The sequence below is a fragment of the Candoia aspera genome, chromosome 4, assembly GCF_035149785.1.
Source record: "Candoia aspera isolate rCanAsp1 chromosome 4, rCanAsp1.hap2, whole genome shotgun sequence".
NCBI classification, from domain to species: Eukaryota; Metazoa; Chordata; class Lepidosauria; order Squamata; family Boidae; genus Candoia; species Candoia aspera.
Window position 1 is genome coordinate 88,898,466 of NC_086156.1, and position 19,809 is coordinate 88,918,274.

Below are 19,809 nucleotides of genomic sequence, written 5' to 3' on the forward strand. Positions count from 1 at the left end.
ATGATTGGTGAAGTAGCTGATTCAGAAGGACCATTTTCCCTAATTATCTTTCCAAACGCTTCCAATTCCACTGCCTATTTCTAGTTTTCATAAAAGACACCTTCCCCCCCCCCTACATTCACAGGGAAGCATACTTCAGGGAAGCGTATATATGTTTGATATGTATTAAATCCCCTGTTCTTCCTTTCTGGTAATCAAAGATATCTTTTGATTAGGAAGGAAAGAAGGAAGGAAGGAAGGAAGGAAGGAAGGAAGGAAGGAAGGAAGGAAGGAGGGAGGGAAATCACTCTCTAAAGTCCTTAGGTAGCCTCAAAAAAAAATAATCAATATGTTTGAATGTATTAAATCTCCTCTTCTTCCTTCCCAAATATTGTCTTTCTTTAATCCATTAATTAAATACCAATGACAAATAAATAAGGGAGATGGGGAATTATCAAAAGAAGGTGAAGAACTCTAGAAGGGGAAGACCTCCAGTAACATTACAGTTTAATTAACATGACGAAAAGCCTTGTTGTTATTACTGATTCCTACTATTTCTCTATGCCACAGGAAGATAAGATTTTTTCTCCAAAGGGACCAGAACAATTCTACTTTCCAAATGCTCTCTGGAGCTGTAATGACCAACAATAAAATTACAAAGTGTTGTAAACAGAGATTCTCACTATAATTCAAGACATGGGGGTGGGGGAAGGAGCCAACCTTGGCAGGGCAGATGTGAATTCAGGATGCTGAACTTAATACTGCTGCTGCTACTCTTTCCTCACACAGTGAGCCAAGCACAGGTTGCTAAATGTAAGGCATGGCATTCCCCACCCAGAGTTCACAGATATTCACAGTCAGGGGACTTCATCTATGGAGGGATTGTTTTCTTCACCATGTTCAGGCAGAAGTAAATTTTCTTCAACCAACTTCCTCCTGAACCTGGCTTATCTGAGATGTTGGTATTCCTTCACTTGTTCCCATTTCCCTAATTATATCTCATACATGGTAGGACCAAACATGTAGGAAACATGTCTAGCACTCCTTACAGAAAGTTTCTATTCCCTCCAACGAGGCAAAGGGGAGCTGCCTGGGATAGTCATCTTCTCTGTGAAACAGATTCTGCATTCAAGCCATGACCTTATTGATAAAAAGTCAGCTTTAACAAATCAAAAGTGAAATTTCAAAAGCTTCTCTTTCTGATAAAATACAACTATACACATTTTTTTCAACAAGTCATCTGTGTATATCTGTTTTGGGTTGTTGTTATTATTATTATGGTTCCTGTAGCTGTGAATGGTTTTCCCAAATTAACTTTTGAATGCAGGGATTAGGGAAAGCCCTTCTAACATACTGCTGAAAAATATATGTCAAGCTGTTTTAAAATATGGACTTTTAGAAAAAGAAATAGGTTTTTCTCATGATTATAGTGTAGGGAAATGTGTCTGTCATTCAGATGTGCAATATGGAAAATCTGAATGGATAGCTGAATTTCAGTAGTATATTAGCTCTTAAGGTGCTATTCACACATTGCCACAAAGATGAAATGCCACCATGTATATTTGTGGATATGCTGCCATCTTCATATATGTCCTGAAAATATTCTGTGAGCTTTTCTCCTTAAATTATTTTCATTTCAAATCTCCACCAGTTTATAACTTTCTTCTGAAATAGTTTTTCCTCAATTGGGTCCTTTCTCATAGTTCTTGGTAGCAATGGGCTAAGTCATCTGTATAACATTACTAGAAAGCTAGTCACACTACTCTTAATGAAAGATAAAGCTGTTCTTCTATTGGGAAAAATTCATTCCCAAGTGTACTATATAATAAAAGAAAGACTTCCTTCTTAATTAACATCTCACAAGATTTTAATGAACATCAAACAAAACTATAAAGAACATTATTAATAGGCTGACAGAAAAATAGTGAACACCAACTCTGTCAAATTCTGCCAATATATAATGGATCACTTTTTGCAGTGTAGCGATGGAGAATTATCAGCATATCTTTGCTTTGGCCTTTGCTGTCAAGGAAATCAATGAAAACCACAGGATGCTTCCCAATATTTCATTGGGATTCAATATTGTTGATAGCTATTCAACTTCCAAGTGGCTGTATCATGTTGAAATACAATTTCTCTCATCATGCAATACAATTTATCTCATGTGCCCAACTACAAGTGTGGCATCCAGGATACTCCAATAGTTACCAAGGATCTGACCTCTGAACATTCCCATTGAAAACCCAATATTTTGGGCATCTACAAGATTCCACAGGTAAGATGTGTATATAGAGCATAAGGAAGAAACTGCTTTGGAGTTTTCATACTAACACATATTCATCATAGTTACTCCTGACAGTAATGAGAGAGAGAAGAAGGAGAAGGAGAAGGAGAAGGAGAAGGAGAAGGAGAAGGAGAAGGAGAAGGAGAAGGAGAAGGAGAAGGAGAAGGAGAAGTCTCAGATAAAAATCAGTGAATGGCAGTAGTAGCAGGAGCCTCCAAGTCATCTACATGGGCTTTGAACTCAATATCTATTATTGTAGAAAGAGAAGCTCTGTCGATATATATCATATGACCCCGTTAAGAAGTAATCCTCAGCTTTTAAAGAATGTTCAGTAAATAAGTATATTTGTGTAACAGTGGACCAAGTAGCCAGACAACTGCTGAAGAATAGAAAATAAAAAGAAAAAAGTTAAGGGAACAAGTCATTTGAGCAGGGGAACAAAGGGAGGGATTGTTAAATTCCCCCCTTTGTGATATCTGAATTAGAGCAAGCCATAAGGAATATGATACTAAATAAAGCAGCAGGTATAAATGAAATAAGAACAGAGCAGATAAAACAGTTTGGCCCTTGTACACTGGAGTGGCTTTTACAATTTATGAATAATTGTATTGATGAGTTTAAGATCCCCAAAGTGGAGGCAGGCTAGATTTGCCACTTTGCTGAACCCTGGTAAAGACCCGGATGACCTGAAAAATTATCGACCAGTGTCACTCCTTTGCCATCTCTACAAGGTGTTGGAATGGATGATCCTTAACCAAATTGTGGATATTATTGATAGAAAAATCATGAAGGAGCAAGCAGGTTTCACACTGGGGAGGTCATGCTGTGGCTAAATACTTAATCTTATGCAATATACTGAAGATGGCTATGAATGAAAGACAATTACCAGAGTGGCTTTTATTGACTTAACTGCAGTGTATAACACTGGTAATCATAGGATGTCGCTATGCAAGATCGTCTCACCGGAGACAGTAAACTCACTAGGGTTATTGGCAGACTATTACAGAATTTGAGATTTTATGTGACTTTGAATGAAGAGAACAGTAGATGGAGGTTACAGAAGAATGGACTGCCACAACAGAGTGTACTGTCCCCGATATTATATAATATACTGTATATACAAATGATCAACTAATTCCCAACAGTACATGACTGTTTATCTACATAGATGATACAGCTGTGGCTACACAAGTTTTGATGAGATAGCTGGAAGACTCACTGTAGCACTTGAAAAATTAGGACAATATTACACTACTAATTATTTGAGGCCTAATGTGGTGGTGCTGTGGGTTAAACCGCTGAGCTTGCCGATCAGGTCGGCGGTTCAAATCCACGTGTCGGGGTGAGCTCCCGTTGCTAGTCCCAGCTCCTGCCAACCTAGCAGTTTGAAAACATGCAAATGTGAGTAGATTAATAGGTACTGCTTTGGCGGGCAGGTAACGGCGTTCCGTTTAATCATGCCAGCCACATGACCACGGAAGTGTCAACGGACAAACGCCAGCTCTTCAGCTTTGAAACGGAGATGAGCACCACCCCCTAGAGTCGGACATGACTGGACTTAATGTCAAGGGAAACCTTTACCTTTACCTATTCCAAGTAAGACCCAAGTGTGTGTTTTCCATCTTTGAAATTGAGACACCAGGGCTAAACTGAATGTTACACGACAAGGGAACCGATTACAGAATTGTCCTACACTGAAGTATCTCGGTGCGACATTTGATCGAACACTTTCCTTTAAACAACACTGCATGAATATTAAGGCCAAGGTTAGTGAGAGGAATAACATTATTAGGAAATGGACAAATTATACATGGGGAGCCTGGCCATCCACGTTATGAACATCAGCTTTGGCCTTGAGTGTCACTGCAGCAGTGTACGCTGCTCCAGTATGGAGTGTGTCTACACATGCGAAACAAGTTGACATCACCGTAAGTGAAGCAGTATGAATAGTGACAGGACATCTTAAACCCACCCCAACTGAGAAAATGTACCCCCTTGTTGGTATTGCACCACTGAAGACCAGGAGAGAAGTAGCAACAGATGTTGAGAGAACAAAACAAGAGAATGATCCCCAGCACCCTCTGGATGGGTATGAGCCTCAGACTTGTCGACTAAAATCTAGGAAGAGTTTCATGGCAGGAACAAACACTCTTGAGGGCAGGCAAGAGCAGAGGAGAGATGGAGGAGAGAAATCACTGGAAGATGGAGGAGAGAAATCACTGACCACGGAATAGTCCCAGAGGAGACTATGGCCGAGGGATTTGACCTCCCTTAGGTTGAGGGTTGGAGTTCCTAAATGTAAGACTAATATGCTGAAGTGGGGGTTGCTAATGAATAATAACATGCTGTGTGGATGTGGACAGATACAGAATTCTGCCCACCTGCTGACCTGCCAATTATTACCAATAGTATGCACTGAAAATGACTTGTTTTTGGCCAATGACAAAGCCAAGAAGGTGGTATCATATTGGCAGCTTAAGGTTTGATCTGGATACGAAAGAAGAAGTGTCAGCATTTCTGGGTTCCATATTGAGGGCAGTCAGTTTCCTCTATAATATTTGTTTTCTGTTTACTGTGTCTTAATGCTGCACTAAGGTCTATAAATGCAGCAAATAGTTGCTTCCCCTTATTGACATATGTTGTAATTAGATGGTTCAAGACAAAGCAATTGTCAATAGTGGATTGACTCTTTCTAAAATCAGCTTGTTCTTTTGTGAGAACATACTTTTCAGCTACCCAGCTCTCCACTCTACTTTAATCAAGAGGAACCTGGCATATATTTTAGCCACATATCTATTAGACTGATGGGCCTGTAATTTCTAGGGTCCTTTTTATTCCCTTCTTTGAATATAAGAACTACTATTGCCATCTTCCACCCAACTGGGATAAGACAGGTATTATATACTGTATATGTGTGAATAAACCCATCAAGAGAGTAGCCCACCAGCTGGGCCATTTTTTTGAAAATCTCAGCCAGTAGGAAATCCTCTCCAGGGGCTTTATTGCTCTTCAAGTCTTATATGATAGATTCGATATCATTACCTGCTACTGGTAGCCAGAGGGGTGAGGCTCCAGTGAGTGGTATATCACTACTAAGGAACTGTTTCCCAACAGGTTCCAAGAGAGTGAACAACTGATTATAATAGTTTCCCCAATCCTCAGCAGAGATTGGCATATCAAACGCCAATCTCTGTTTTTTCATGATTCCAGCTACAGAATTTCAAAATATAGCCAAATTATGTGTTTTTGCAGACAGCTCAAGTCCTGACCAAATTGAAGCAGCATAACTTTTTTTTCTTTGATTTAACGAGTTTCTGATTTTCTTTTCCTAGAGACAGCTTATTAGGTTGTATATGTACAGAGGAATGTCCCTGAGCCTCACAGCTGCCTTTTTTTTCCCCATCAAATGACATTCGTTGTCGAACCAGGGAGATCTACCTATAAGGAAATATTTGGAGGAGGATCTAGTTATTAAGGGTTTCTTCAACATCTGGCATGATTGGCTGACTGGACTGTTAAGGCCCAACTGACAGCATTCTCTGATCTGAGGCTATTTGGTATTGCCTCTGTGTCTACTTTGGACCATATTAACCTTTTGCTTTGACTCACCTCTGAGTTTGTCATGTTATATGATCTTAAGTCTGAATGGCCTGGGAATTTCATACTTGCTGCCTGATGATCACTTTCTTCTCTTGGATAGACAATGACCTCTGAAAAGGTCATTGGCTTTACTTTTTGATACACAGATGAGATCTGACACACTGCTTGAGTGGCCTGAGTGGAAGGGTCATGGGTACACATAGTTATTAACCTTGCCTTCCAGAAATTGAAGGTTACATTTAAAAATCATTGATAGCAAGTATAGACCAGAAGTACTATTTCTGTTATCTCTTGAAAACCAGTGTGGATGGTTATCAAAACATTCATTTGGCAGTCAATTACAGGTAGTTCTCACTTTATGACCAGTTGTTTAATGACCATTCAAAGTTATAATCACCTCAGAAAGGGTGGTTTACAGCCTATAAAGCACTTCCAACTGTTGCAAAACATTGCACACACACACAGCCCACAGTCACATGATTGTAATCTGGGTGCTTGGAAACCTGCTCTTACTTATGACCAGTTACCAAACATCCCACAATCATGTGATCACCATCTGCAATCTCCTCTGCTGGCATCCCCCAAAAAATGAAATGATGCATTGTTGGGATTTGTCACCAGAGAAATTGTCTAGAATGTATAAAGGTACTTTGAATCTATATTGGAAATGCGAACAATATGAAGAAACATTTTACCATGTTTGGTGGACATGTAAAAAAGCTAAAAAAAATGGATCAAATGTATATCTTAATCCAGAAGATTTTACAGGTTAAAGTACAATTCAAACCAGAGACTTTCCTTATTGGATCAATGGACAGGCAATTAGAAGAAAAGTTATGGAAGTTTGTTTTTATATATGACAGCTGCAGCAAGACTATTATATGTTCAAAAAAGGAATGGTCTGATACTACCCACAAAGGAGGAATAGCTGGTGAAGATGATGTGACTTGCAAAGATGGCCAAATTAACTTCTTTGATTAGGGTGGGTGGACGGGGGACATTTATGGTTGACTGGAAACCCCTGATAGACTTTTGCATGAAATGGGACAAAATGCACTTATGATGTGTGGTTTTAACGATTAGGGGGAAAAAAACCAGATAATAGAAAAAAGTGAGCTTTCGTTTGTAATCGTAGCATGAGAGTTGATTTTGTAATTGTACGTGTATTTGCTGCAGAGGAGATGGGAAGGTTCTTCCTTCTATTTCTTTTAATTATTTCCTTCCTTCCTTCCTTCCTTCCTTCCTTCCTTCCTTCCTTCCTTCCTTCCTTCCAGTCATCTACATGGGCTTTGAACTCAATCTCTGTTAATTGCAGCAATTTTTAATGCTATATATACTTTGTTTTACTTCGTTTTGTTTTATCTTTAGGATACTTTTGTGTTACAGATTTATACATGTAAATGTTGCAGACCTATACACTCTATTTTCCTCAGGATTATATTTCTCTGAGTGGTACATTATTGCAAATTAGAAAAGCATTTCACTGTTTTCAATTAAAACACTATTCAGTAAAGTGTAGAAATTGGAAACCAAGAGAATACTTTTTTAGTGGTATGATAAAAATCTCTTAGGTACAAAGGGCTTCAGTAAAGGGGCCATTCACTATTAAACTCCAATGATTGTAATCAAAAAGAATTCATCAGCAAATTCTCTGATATAACTGTAACACAGAGCATGTCCACTTTCTCTGGGTTATTCAACTAGTGGGCACTCAGGACCTGTTGAAAAACATGGTATTTCTTATCTCAATGTATTTTCAGCTCATGTATGGCTCTGGAATGGTGGCAGCAGAAAAGAACCATCTGCTTTACTACTACCAGATGGTTCCAAATGCACTTTATCAGTACAGAGGGATTATGAAATTACTCAAGCATTTCAAGTGGAATTGGATTGCATTCTTTGTTGCCAATGGGATGCAGTTAGAGAGCGTCATGCATGTCATCATTCCAGAATATTCAAAAAATGGTATCTGTACTGCAAAGGTAGATACATTCATTTTATGCAGCAATGTAAACTACATAAAATGTGCAGCAAAATTTTACTATCAAGTCATGAACAGCAAAGCCAACATTCTGGTTTTCAGTGGAGACATGCGTTCCATGACATTTTTGAGATGGTTGCTCTCTTCTAAAGTCAAGCACGTCATAGAAAAACCCAGAGGCCATGTTTGGCTTCTGACTGCTGGGATGGAGCTAAAAACCTTCATTGGAAATAATGACTGGCATATACTTGAATTCCATGGTGCTTTATCCTTTACCGTTCATTCCAATGAAGTCCCAGGATTCCGGCAATTTCTCCAGAACAGAAACCCTTTGAATTCAGAAGGGGATGGTTTCATCAGAGATTTCTGGGCTCAGACATTTGACTGTCCACTCCAGGGTTCTCGGTTCCATGATAAGAGTGGGGATGCCTGCATGGGAATGGAAAAGCTGGAGAACCTTCCTGAGCACGTCTTTCCAATGAGGATCACGGGCCAAAGCTACAGCGTCTACAATGCTGTTCATGCTGTGGCTCATGCCTTACATGTCATATATTCATCAGTCTCCAGACACAAGGCTACAAATGAAGGAGTGGGAAGGAAGTGTCTCAGTCAGCAGCTCTGGCAGATACTAAACTCCATATTTTAAATAGCGAAGATGGTAATGTTTTTACCATCTTCGCTAGATGGTAATGGAACTCTTGATGTTGCAGAGCTATAGTCTCTGTCAGCCCTGGCCAGTATAATTAATGGGGACAGATAGTTGGTGTTACAAGTCATGAACATTCTAGTCAGTTTAAACTTTAAATGCTGCTCTGTATGCATTTTTATAAAATGACTTAATTTTCAGTTAACAAAGAAGAAAATCAATCCTGTGACATGGAATTGTTTTGATTAAACTTTTTTTAGATTTGCAAGATAAAATGATAAAGCTAACAAAAAGTAATGATCAAGACAGAAAGTGAAATAGTATATTGGGAAAAAAAGAGAAAGAACAAATTCAAAAGTGCAGAAGTAGATAAAGTAGGGAAGGAAGGAAGGGAGGGAGAGAGGGAGGGAGGGAGGGAGGGAGGGAGGGAGGGAGGGAGGGAGGAAGGAAGGAAGGAAGGAAGGAAGGAAGGAAGGAAGGAAGGAAGGAAGGAAGGGGGAGGGCGGGTGGGCTGGAGGGAGGGAGATAAACGATGACATCTGACTTTCTTTGCAACAGATAAAAGTATACATTTACATTAAACTCTTCTTCTAAGTTTACAACATAGGTTTCATTATGTCTATTGTCCATTATTATTTCTAATTGTCAAATCCAGATATGATGATTTCATTTTTTTTTTCCTGTTTCATGCAAAAAGTCCAAAAGGAGCTTCCAGGTAGCATCAAAATTCCTCAATGATTTTTTCTCTAATAAAAACTCACAGTTTCACCATCTCAGCCAAGTCCATCAACTTCACCATCCATTCTTCCATTGTAGGCAATGTTAAATCTTTTGACCTTTGGGCATATAAAAGCCTTGCTTCTGTTACCATATATTAAAAACAAAGTTCCATGAGTTCTTTCTAATTGTTTGTCCATCAATCCCAAAAGTAAAGTCTCTAGTTTCAATCATTTATTAATATTTAAGATCTTCTGTTGTAAAAGTAGTGTTTGATCCCAGATTTTTTAGCTTTTTTTCATGTCCACCAAAGATGATAAAAAGTCCCCTCTTGTTGTTCATATTTCCAACATACATCTGAAGTCCCTTTGTACAGTTTAGACAATTTATCTGATGACAAATACCAATGATACATCATTTTATAAAATTTCTCTTTAAGATTATAACCGTCAGGGCAATTGGTGGAGAAACAATGCTGAGTCGAAGTTCCAATTCTAGTTTCTTTATTATTTCTACCATACACAGAATCTTGCCAGACTAAAGGTTCCTAAACTGAACTAAGGGAAAACATACCCTTGAGGATCTAGGGCAGAGCTAGTCTAAGTTTCTTCCTCATCCCCCCCACACTCTCCAAGCTGTGCAAGCTGTGAGATTGTTTATCTGCCTGGAATGCCCTCTCTACTCCCTCAGCTCCCAGCTCCATCACAATAATACAGTAAAAATTTCAATCCTTTTATCCCATTGTTCCATTTGAATATTATACCCAAAGATTTTTAGTCCATTTTATGATACAATCTTCAACTTGTTCATCCTCTGTTTCTAATTTCAATAAATGTTTATACATCTTAGCAACAACATGTTCATCATTTGTATAGAGTTCAACTTCAAATTCATTTTTACCATGTTCAAAGTCAAAAATCCTTTTATCTGCTTTAAAGCTTTCTAATAACTGAACAGATGAAAACCATTGGACATATGGAACCTTCAGATATCAAATCCTCTCTGGATTTTAATTTTAAAATCCTCCTGAGAAAATAACAATATGTCACCATAGATTAACCATTTATAATTAGTTATAATTTCTTTTCTCTAGAATGCTTCTTGTGGTGACAACTGTAAAGGAATTTTTGGAGACAGACTAGCTTTGTATCTGTTCCAAACCCTCAGTATGGTATGTCTAATAAAATGATTCTTGAAATCTACATTAACCTTGACTTTATCATACCATAAATAGCAGTGCCATCCAAATTTCAAACCATGCCCTTCCAATTCCATAACCTCCTGTTTCTCAAAGTCATCCAATCTTTCATCCATACTAAGCAACAAGCTGCAAAATACAATTTCAATTCTGGTAAACTGAAACCTCCTCTTTCTTGAGCATCCTGTAGCACTTTGTTAATTTGTGGTTTTTTACCTTGCCACACAAATTTTGAAATATCTTTCTACCATTGTTTATAAGATACATCAGTTGTCAAAACTGGTATTGTCAGAAACAAAAAATAACATCTTAAGGCAGCTAATGCACTAAATTCTTTAAGTTTGCTGATTAATACTTCAATCCACTTCAAGGGATCTTCTAACACCAACACCAGGTCATCTCCAAAGGCTCTTAACTTGTAAGTCTATTTTTAAATTTTTACTCCCACTGTCTTCTCATCTTGCCTTATATCTTTGTTCAGTACTTCTAGAACTAAGATAAACAGTAGAGGTGATGATGGAAAACTTTGTCTAGTCACCCTTTGTATCTTGCATGGTTTGTTAAATCACCATTAACAATAATTTGTGCCTTCCGGGACGTATAAATTGATTTTACCACCTTTATAAAGTTCTATCCATAACTTAAAACAAAAAGGACCAATTCATGTTATCAAACACTTTCTCTGCATCTAAAAAAATTAATGCCATTTGTTTTTCATTATGCTGTTTCAAATATTCTATAATTTTCAGTAGTGTTCTGACATTGCCTTTTAATTGTCTTTTAGGCAAAAACTCACATTGGCCCTCATAAATAGGCTCTCGTAGAATTCTTTGTAGTGTATCTGCTAAAATCACAGTAAATAGCTTATAGCCATTATTCGATAGTGACATTGGTCTATAATTTTTAGTTAAATTTAGATCTTGCCCTTCCTTAGGTAATAGTGCTGTATTAGCTTCTTTCTAGGACTCTGACATAGCTCCCTGTAAAATAGAGCTCATTGTACGTTGAAGTGGTTGTAAAATTTTATCCTCAAAGCATCTGTAATAAGAACCTGGTAGTCCATCTGGTCCTGGTACTTTTTCTGGTTTAAACTTTTTTATAGCTTCAGACACTTCAACTGTTGTTATAGGACCATTCATAATTTGTCTTTGATGTTCTGTAAGCCTTGACAAATTCTGTTTTTTTAAGCAATCATCCCCCCCCCCCCGGGGGAAATATCCTGTCCATTAAACAAATTAGAATAATATTGATAAAAGGGTTTTGTTTTGTTTTTTTGTATAATCACATTGTCCGTTAATACAGTATTCAGGTTACCTGACGGATCGTGTCATCCCCATTACATAAACCCATCCCACCTGGTCATGCAGAGGGGGCATGTTACAGACCCCATCTATAAGAGAATTTTGTTTGGTGGGGTCCAGGAAGTAGGCCTTCACTGCAGTAGCTCCTGCCCTTTGGAACACTCTGCCCCTGGAGGTGAGGCAAGCTCCTTTGCTCCTGACCTTCCAGAAGACCCTGAAGACTTGGCTCTGCCACCATGTTGGGGCAGGCAGGAGAGTAGTTATTCTTGGGGATGGCTGGTGCCTTAGAGTGCTCCTCACATACATACGGTCTTTTATTGCCATCTGGATTTTTATTTTATATTTATACTGTATGTTGTATGTTGTATTTATATTTTATATATTATTTATGATTATTGTTTTTAACTTGTTTTAATCTTGTTCTATTGTAAACTGCCCAGAGTCCCTCTTCTGAGGAAAGATGGGCTGTAGCAAAATTTGAAAAATAACTAACTAAATAAATAAATAAATAATACCCTTTTAAAATCATCTTTCCTTTTGATTTTCTTAATTTATATTCTAACCATTTTCCTGGTTTATTTGCAAATCCAAAGTTCTTCTGCTTAGCATAATTCATCATAGTCTCCAACTCTCTCCTTGTTACCATTGATAACTGTTGCTGTAAAAGTTTAATTTGATGTCAAATAATTAACTTTTCTAGTGTTTTCTTTAATTTTTCCTGTTTTCTTTTTATTTCATTTGGAATAATTTGCATCTTCTCTTGAATCTTCTTTTTCAGTTCAGTGTTATACAGAATAAAATACCTTCTCACAAAAGCTTTGCTTGTATCCCAAACAATTCTTAAATCAGTACTTTTGTTTAAGTTATTTTCAAAAAAATATGGTTAGTTTCTGTTTTGCAATCTTTTTCTATCTACTCCTTTTGTAGTAACATTTCATTTAATCTCCATATGAAAGAGGTAGATTTTCTTTTAAGAATCACATCAACCAGAAAAAAATCTTCAGTAAAATCTGAACTTTAGAAATCTTGGTTGCCACGTTCTTTAAAATCCAAATCATATCTATTCTTGAAAATGATCTGTGCCTTTCTGAAAAATAAGTATATTCTTTAGGCTTACCATTTTTCTGTCTCTATATATCCACCAAAGAAAAGTTATCCATCATATCAGATAAAGTTTTTGTTAACTTACCTTGTGTATTTTATTTTATTTTTTTTCTCTGATGTTCTATCTAATTGTGGAGAGATGACTCCATTCCAATCTCCTATCAAATACCAATTTTCATATGAAAGGCTTATCAATTGTTCCATGAGATACTTTACATAAGTTTCCTTTGTCTTCATTTGGAGCATAAAGTCCCAAAACTGTAGATCTGATTCCCTGAATTTACCTTCCAGTTCAACAAATCTGCCATGATCATCAGTCAATACAGAGCTGGCTTCAATTATGGATTAATATATAACCCCATTAGTCTTCTTCTGGCCTGCTGAAATAAATTATTCTCCCAAATTCTTATGGGTCAAATATTTTATATCTTCCCCCCCCCCCCTTAATATTAGTCTCTTGTAGGGAAATTATATTTTGTTTTAATTTTTTTTTCAATAGTGAAACAGTTTTTTTTTTTCCCTTTTTGTGGAGGATTTGCACATGCTCCACAAAAATTATATTCCATGGTAAACATTTGTAATCCATATTTAAGGAAATAATTCGGAAAAAATCTAAGCCTGTAGCACCTAATTCAGAATACTCTTCTTCAAAATCCTTTTGCATCTGTTCTGATTTTAGAGCAGTCTTTTCTACCGCCTCCATTTGAACCTCCTCTTCCAAGAATTATCTGACTTTTTGAACAGAAGTGAATCAGAAACTTTTCTGTTGGAAAGTAAAAATTATTCCATCCAATTTATCCCAATGAAATGGGATCTTCTCCTGCTTCAGTATCTATCTATCTATCTATCTATCTATCTATCTATCTATCTATCTTCTCTTACGTGGAATTCTGATAGGAATCTCCTTTAATATAATTATATCTATATTGTCAATCTTCAATCTTGTATTAAAGCAACATTCCAGAATTTGATTGCTCATTTTTTTTTCTTAAAAAGTGCGCTAGTACATCCCTTGGAATACCTTGTTGTAGCAAAACATGAATTTATCTGATATACTGCATCTTATGAATGTTTTCTTCAGTTTTTTTCCTCTTCCCAATTTAAAAATTCTGACAGTGCCTGAACAACCTTTCTTCTGACATCTTCATCTGGATTCTCTAAAATAGCTCTAAACCTCAGGCAGATTCCTTCTTTCCAAGTTCCATCAAAGCCACATTGACCATTCCTCTTTCTAATTCCATATCCCTAGCTTCTGTTTTATTCTCCAAAATTTCCATTCTATGATTACCTTGTTTTATTTCTCCAGACATTTGTTCTATATCTCCAAACATTTGTTTTACAGAATTATCCATCTTATCCAATCTTTTATTTATCTCTTTTTCAAGGATAATTAATTTCACTTCCAGTGACTTAGCCAGTTTAGACCCTAGTTCATCAAACACTGAATGAAGTATACTTGAAGGGATTGCTTTATCGTCTTTCTCTTTATCTTCCTTCTCTAATGGCTGCTCTGTGGAGCCTCTTCTAGCCCTGATTCATGCTTTACGCATTGCCATTATACAAAAATGAAAGTGTAAAACAAACCCACAGTTCACTGTCTCCTGTACCTTTCAGGCTGTAATTACAAGCATGTGTTTCCACCAAGTACACAATCAGCTCAAATTACTGCCATCTTTTGTTTTATAAATCCAAAATAATGGCAAACATATGGGAGAAGAATAGAAAGCATTTCCATGAAACTAACAGGTCCAAATAATATAGTTAAAATTTTAATAAAACAGATTAATAGCGAATTAAACTTTTAAAAATAAATTTCACATTTCTCCATTGTTCATTTTCTTATTTCATCCTTATCATCTGACAGAATTTTCAGAGAATTCAAATTACTGTAAATTTCTAACTCTTCTTTTACAGTTATAGTCCAGAAAGAATTAAAAAAGAAAACACATACCAAGAGAAATACTTACCTGCTGCCAAAGAAGATCTCTCTTAGGTTGAAAAATAGTTATAATCCAAAGTAATATAGAAATGAGGATTGGCAAGTTTTAGTGTCTGTAATTAGGCTCCTGTGATGTGAAATTGTGATGTGGTTATCTTAAATAAAGTTAATAAGGAAACACTCTGAGCATAACAAGGGAAAACCTAAAACACATTAATTTTTAAACATATTTTCTAAAGTAGGCACGGATAATGGTTCAGATTGTAAGAGATGGGAATGGAAGTCTCTTGTGCAAAGGATTTTCTGTGTCTGATTTATTGTAAATAAATTATTTTACAAATGATTTTGTAAATGATTTTATATTGTAAAATCATTCCACCATCCAACATACTGAGAAAAGTCCTAAATATACAGTGAGAGATGAACAAACACTCACATTAGAAGAAAATTTTATTGAATGTTGGAAGCAGATATAGCAAGGAGTAAAGACAGAAGTAGAAACGTCTACTACCATGGACATAATTTTGAACATTAACTTTATTCCCTTGTTTTATTTCATGAGACACTTTGGTGTCATGCTTAAGTCATCAGGCTGGAACCAGGAGACCATGAGTTCTAGTCCTGCTTTAGGAATGAAGCCTGATAGATGACCTATCATCAGTCACTCTCTCTTAGCACTAGGAAGAAGGCAATGGCAAGTCATGATTGAAAACCTTGCCAAGAAAACTGCAGGGACGTGTCCAGGCAGTTGCAAGCAGTCATCACTGCCTTGGAAGCCCAAAATCAAATAAGCAAACAAAAATCCATAGGAAGAAATCAGCTCTCAGTGGACACAAAAAGACAATTGGAGATTAAAAGTTGTATTATAAACAATGACTTTAATAATAGAGGATTTAACTCTCCATTTAAAAAAAAAAAAATCATAATTTTGTTTCAAAGCCAAACTGAACAATTCTTTTAAAAACCTTCAGAAAATTAAAGGTTAGGAAGCTTTAACAAATAATGCATTTTTTTTTTCTGATGCTGAAATGACCTCTTTGATGTCAGGTGAGCCTCTTGTGCAATCTCCCTCAATCCAGAATTGGAGCCAACAGAACCTGGCAGGTTTGTCCCTTTCTTTTCAATTCAGCTTTCTCACCTCCTGAAATCATCACCATTCAACAACAGTGCTGGAGACAGAGTTTCCTTTGACCAGGATGGCTATCTGCTTGCAGGGTTTGACCTCACAAATTGGGTCACTTTCCCAAACCAATCTTTCATTGGAGTGAAAGTTGGAAGAATGGACCCATGGGCACCTCCCCATAAACAACTCAGCATTAAAGAAGAGGAGATTGTATGGCATAAGGGATTTAACCAGGTAGGTAAAATATTATTAGTATATGCTGGAAAGACTTGAGCTACATGATTTCTTGATTATACTAATATCATTAATTAAGGTGAATATAGTTTGAAATACACACCCTTCCACAGAGGGTCCCAATATCAATTCTTCCAAAGAATATAATTTCTTCCTGCTTATATTTCTCCAAATTTCCCTGTAACTACAGTCAATTAAAGGAAAGGATTTAGATCATTTTGTCATCTTGACCTTTTCCTGGGTCAGTGGGGGCCAAAAAGATAAAATCTTAGGTTCCATTACACCAACAGTTCTCCATTGATCATTCAGAATTCCAACAGCACAATTTCCATTACCTGAAAAACAACATTTAGAGATGATAAGTAAAATCATTTGGACACAGGATTTTCTCCCTTTGACAAGATGTTTTCCTAAAGTGTAGAAATCTCAGTTAAATCAATAATTCAATATTAAAACAACACTTTCCTTCTTTTTCTTGGTAACGTTTTCGGTAATAGTCATTCTACTTAGAAACTCAGAAAACTCATTGGGCCATTGTTCTGGCCCAAGCATTTATTATTCCAAGACCATACTTTTCAAGATGATCCTTTTCATCTTATATTGCCAACAGACACAACCTATTTCTGTGTGCAATGCCAATTGTCAGCCTGGTTTTCGGAAGGAAACAAAGGAGGGAGAACCATTTTGTTGCTATAATTGTGTTCCTTGTCCAAATGGGTGGATATCTGACAAAAAAGGTGAGCTGGTGCCTAAAATATAAAGAGACTGCACCCCCAAAAAATGTCTGCAAATAAAACATTCTTTTCTATAGCTGTTTCTTACCTTTCTTATAATATGAATAACCACATCATCCTTCTCTATACAGTGTCCTATCTGTGTGCAGAAAATATGCAATGTGCAGCAAAAATATTTTTAACTTTTGTTTAACACCCTTGTACCACCTCTTAATTAAGATTACTAGAAAATCTATTTAGATTATCTGGGTAATCCAATAACATTGTTTCCATGTTTTAACTTCCCACCTAGATTTTAGGCTGCAGTACAAGCAACATGTAGAAGTTGAGGCACCTTCAGCTAGTCTTCCATTTACACACCTATTTGAACCATGATGCCCAGCAGTGGTAACTCATTCTTTTATTGCCCACTCACTTGGACTAATCTATGAAATTGTATGTGATACTGCCTTTGAAGATGACCAAGAAGCTGAACCTGTTATAATATTAAGGGGCTAGGATGCAGTCAGATCCAACAGGTGCAGAAAAACAACAATACTAATATTTTATTATTACTAGTACTGGTTACCACTATGGTTCTGGACCCAATTCAAAGTACAGGTTACTATCTTAAATGCACTGAATGGCATAGAACTGCAATATATCAGGCAAAGACTTGAGATAAAGGATTCTGCCTGTCTAGAGAAGATTTCTAGAATGGGCTATGATGATGGATTTCTATCACACTGATTATTATTCATATAATTATTTGCTTTACTTCTCTTGATACTGAATAGTATTTCCTATTTTGCATTCAGCATTCTTTGTTTGTAGCTACTGAGCATGCATACAGATTTTGACTTACAGTAAATATGAAAAATAAATGAACGAATTGTTGCATCTTCCACAGAACAACTCCCAAATTTTTCAGGAGATTTTGGTGCATTTCACAATATTAGTGTTTAATGTTGAGGCAGATTTGCTAAAGACAGCTTGTCATTAAGAAAGTGATATTCCTCCTTTATTCTAAGGTTTCATTCATTCAGTAACAGGCCAACTTTTATGTCCTTTCCCCATGTTCTCTTAACAAAAAAAAAAAAAACAGAAGACATTACAGATTCCACTACTACTGTACTACTACAACTAAGAGAATGGAATAAAAATCTTACCTTATTACTTTTTTCTTCTTAATCTTGGAAAATTTTGCAGATATGGACGATTGTTTCAAATGCCCACAAGATCAGTATGTGAACAAGGAGCGGAACGTATGCATTCCCAAGATCATAAGCTACCTGTCTTATGAAGAACCATTAGGCATCAGCATATTCAGCTTGGCAGTCTTGTTGTCTGCTATCACAGTTCTGATCTTAAAGACATTTTGGAAGCATCACAACACCCACATTGTGAAAGCAAACAATCGGGACCTTTCCTACATTCTTCTCTTCTCACTTCTGCTCTCTTTCCTTTGCTCATTGCTCTTCCTTGGCCAACCAATAACATTCACATGTCTCCTCCACCAAACCACTTTTGGGGTCATCTTCACCATGGCAGTTTCTTGCGTGTTGGCAAAAAACCCTTATTGTTGTTCTAGCTTTCGTAGCCACCCAGCCAGGATCTGAGATGAAGAAGTGGACAGGGAGAAGACTGGCCAGCTCCATTGTTTTTTCTTGTACCCTTCTTCAAGTAGGCATCTGTCTTCTGTGGCTCGCAACGTCTCCCCCCTTCCCAGATACTGACGTGCACTCCATGAGTGAAGAAGTTGTCCTCCAATGTAATGAGTCATCACCCATCATGTTTTATTGTGTTTTGGGCTACATGGGCTTACTGGCCATGGCCAGCTTCACCGTAGCCTTCTTTGCTTGAAAGTTGCCAGACACCTTTAATGAAGCCAAATTCATCACTTTTAGCATGTTGGTGTTTTGCAGTGTGTGGCTGACTTTTCTTCCAACATACATGAGCACCAAAGGAAAAGACACGGTCACCGTGGAGATCTTCTCTATCTTATCCTCCAGTGCCGGATTGTTGGGTTGCATCTTTGTTCCAAAATGCTACATTATTCTGTTGAGGCCTGAACTGAACAAAAGAGAGCAGTTAATCAGCAGGAAAACATGAATATATTGCCTTCACAATGGCTGTATTTTGATTCTAAGCCTAAGTGTGGTGTTATCAAAGATATTTAAGTGATTTTGCTGCTTTTGCTCATTTTTCTTTTTCTTTTTCTTTTAATTACAACCTTTAGTCCAGTATGCATTTTCTGGTTAGAAATATGCCTTTCTGTTTGTATTGGAGCTAATTTTCTTTCGCATGTTATCACCTTAAAAACTATTTGTAACGGGCCATTCTGAAAGGCAGCAATCAACCCAGATTAGTTTGTGAAAGTTCTGGATGGATAAATGTTTGTACCTGGATCCCAGTCTGACCTTGTTGTCACTTCAGAATACTTACACCATGCTTAAACTTATCCAGTTTGCCACATAGATCCTAAAGAAACTGACTCTACCTGGAAATCTATGTTGAAATTAAGGAGAGCATTTTCAAAATCAGAACATTTCTAGAAAACTTGGAATAGCATTGTAATATATCTATTATTACCTGAATTATCCCCTTAATCTTTTCGTATGTATGTATGTATGTATATTTAAGCAGCACTAATAATCTTAAGATTTTCAATCTAAAGAAATAAATAAGATCTTGAGACATTGGATTCCATTTTTCATTTTTTTCATGTGCTGCTTCTATTGATCACTTCAGGACACCATTAACAATATCCTGACTATCATACATTCTTATGCTACATAAGCTCCTGACTATTCCCCCACCCTTCATCCCAGCAGGAAGGAAAAATCAAAAGTTTTTTTTTTAATCGATCATCTTTCTGATTTCCTAAACATTGACATGAGAATTTGTTTCTGGTTTAATTCACTAATTTCTCCTTAAAATATACTAAAATGATGCTCAAACATTCAGAAAAGAGAAGAGCAAACATAATG

The 19,809-nt window shown here is 36.7% G+C and overlaps 1 protein-coding gene across 1 annotated transcript; it reads left to right on the plus strand.

The window, feature by feature from the left end:
• Positions 1-7,611: 7,611 nt before the first annotated feature.
• On the plus strand, positions 7,612-18,931 carry LOC134496403 (vomeronasal type-2 receptor 26-like). The gene is given in 5 exon segments (XM_063302134.1): positions 7,612-8,452; positions 15,829-16,106; positions 16,717-16,843; positions 18,029-18,387; positions 18,389-18,931. Coding segments are annotated over 5 exon segments (2,148 nt in total).
• The last annotated feature ends 878 nt before the right edge of the window (positions 18,932-19,809 follow it).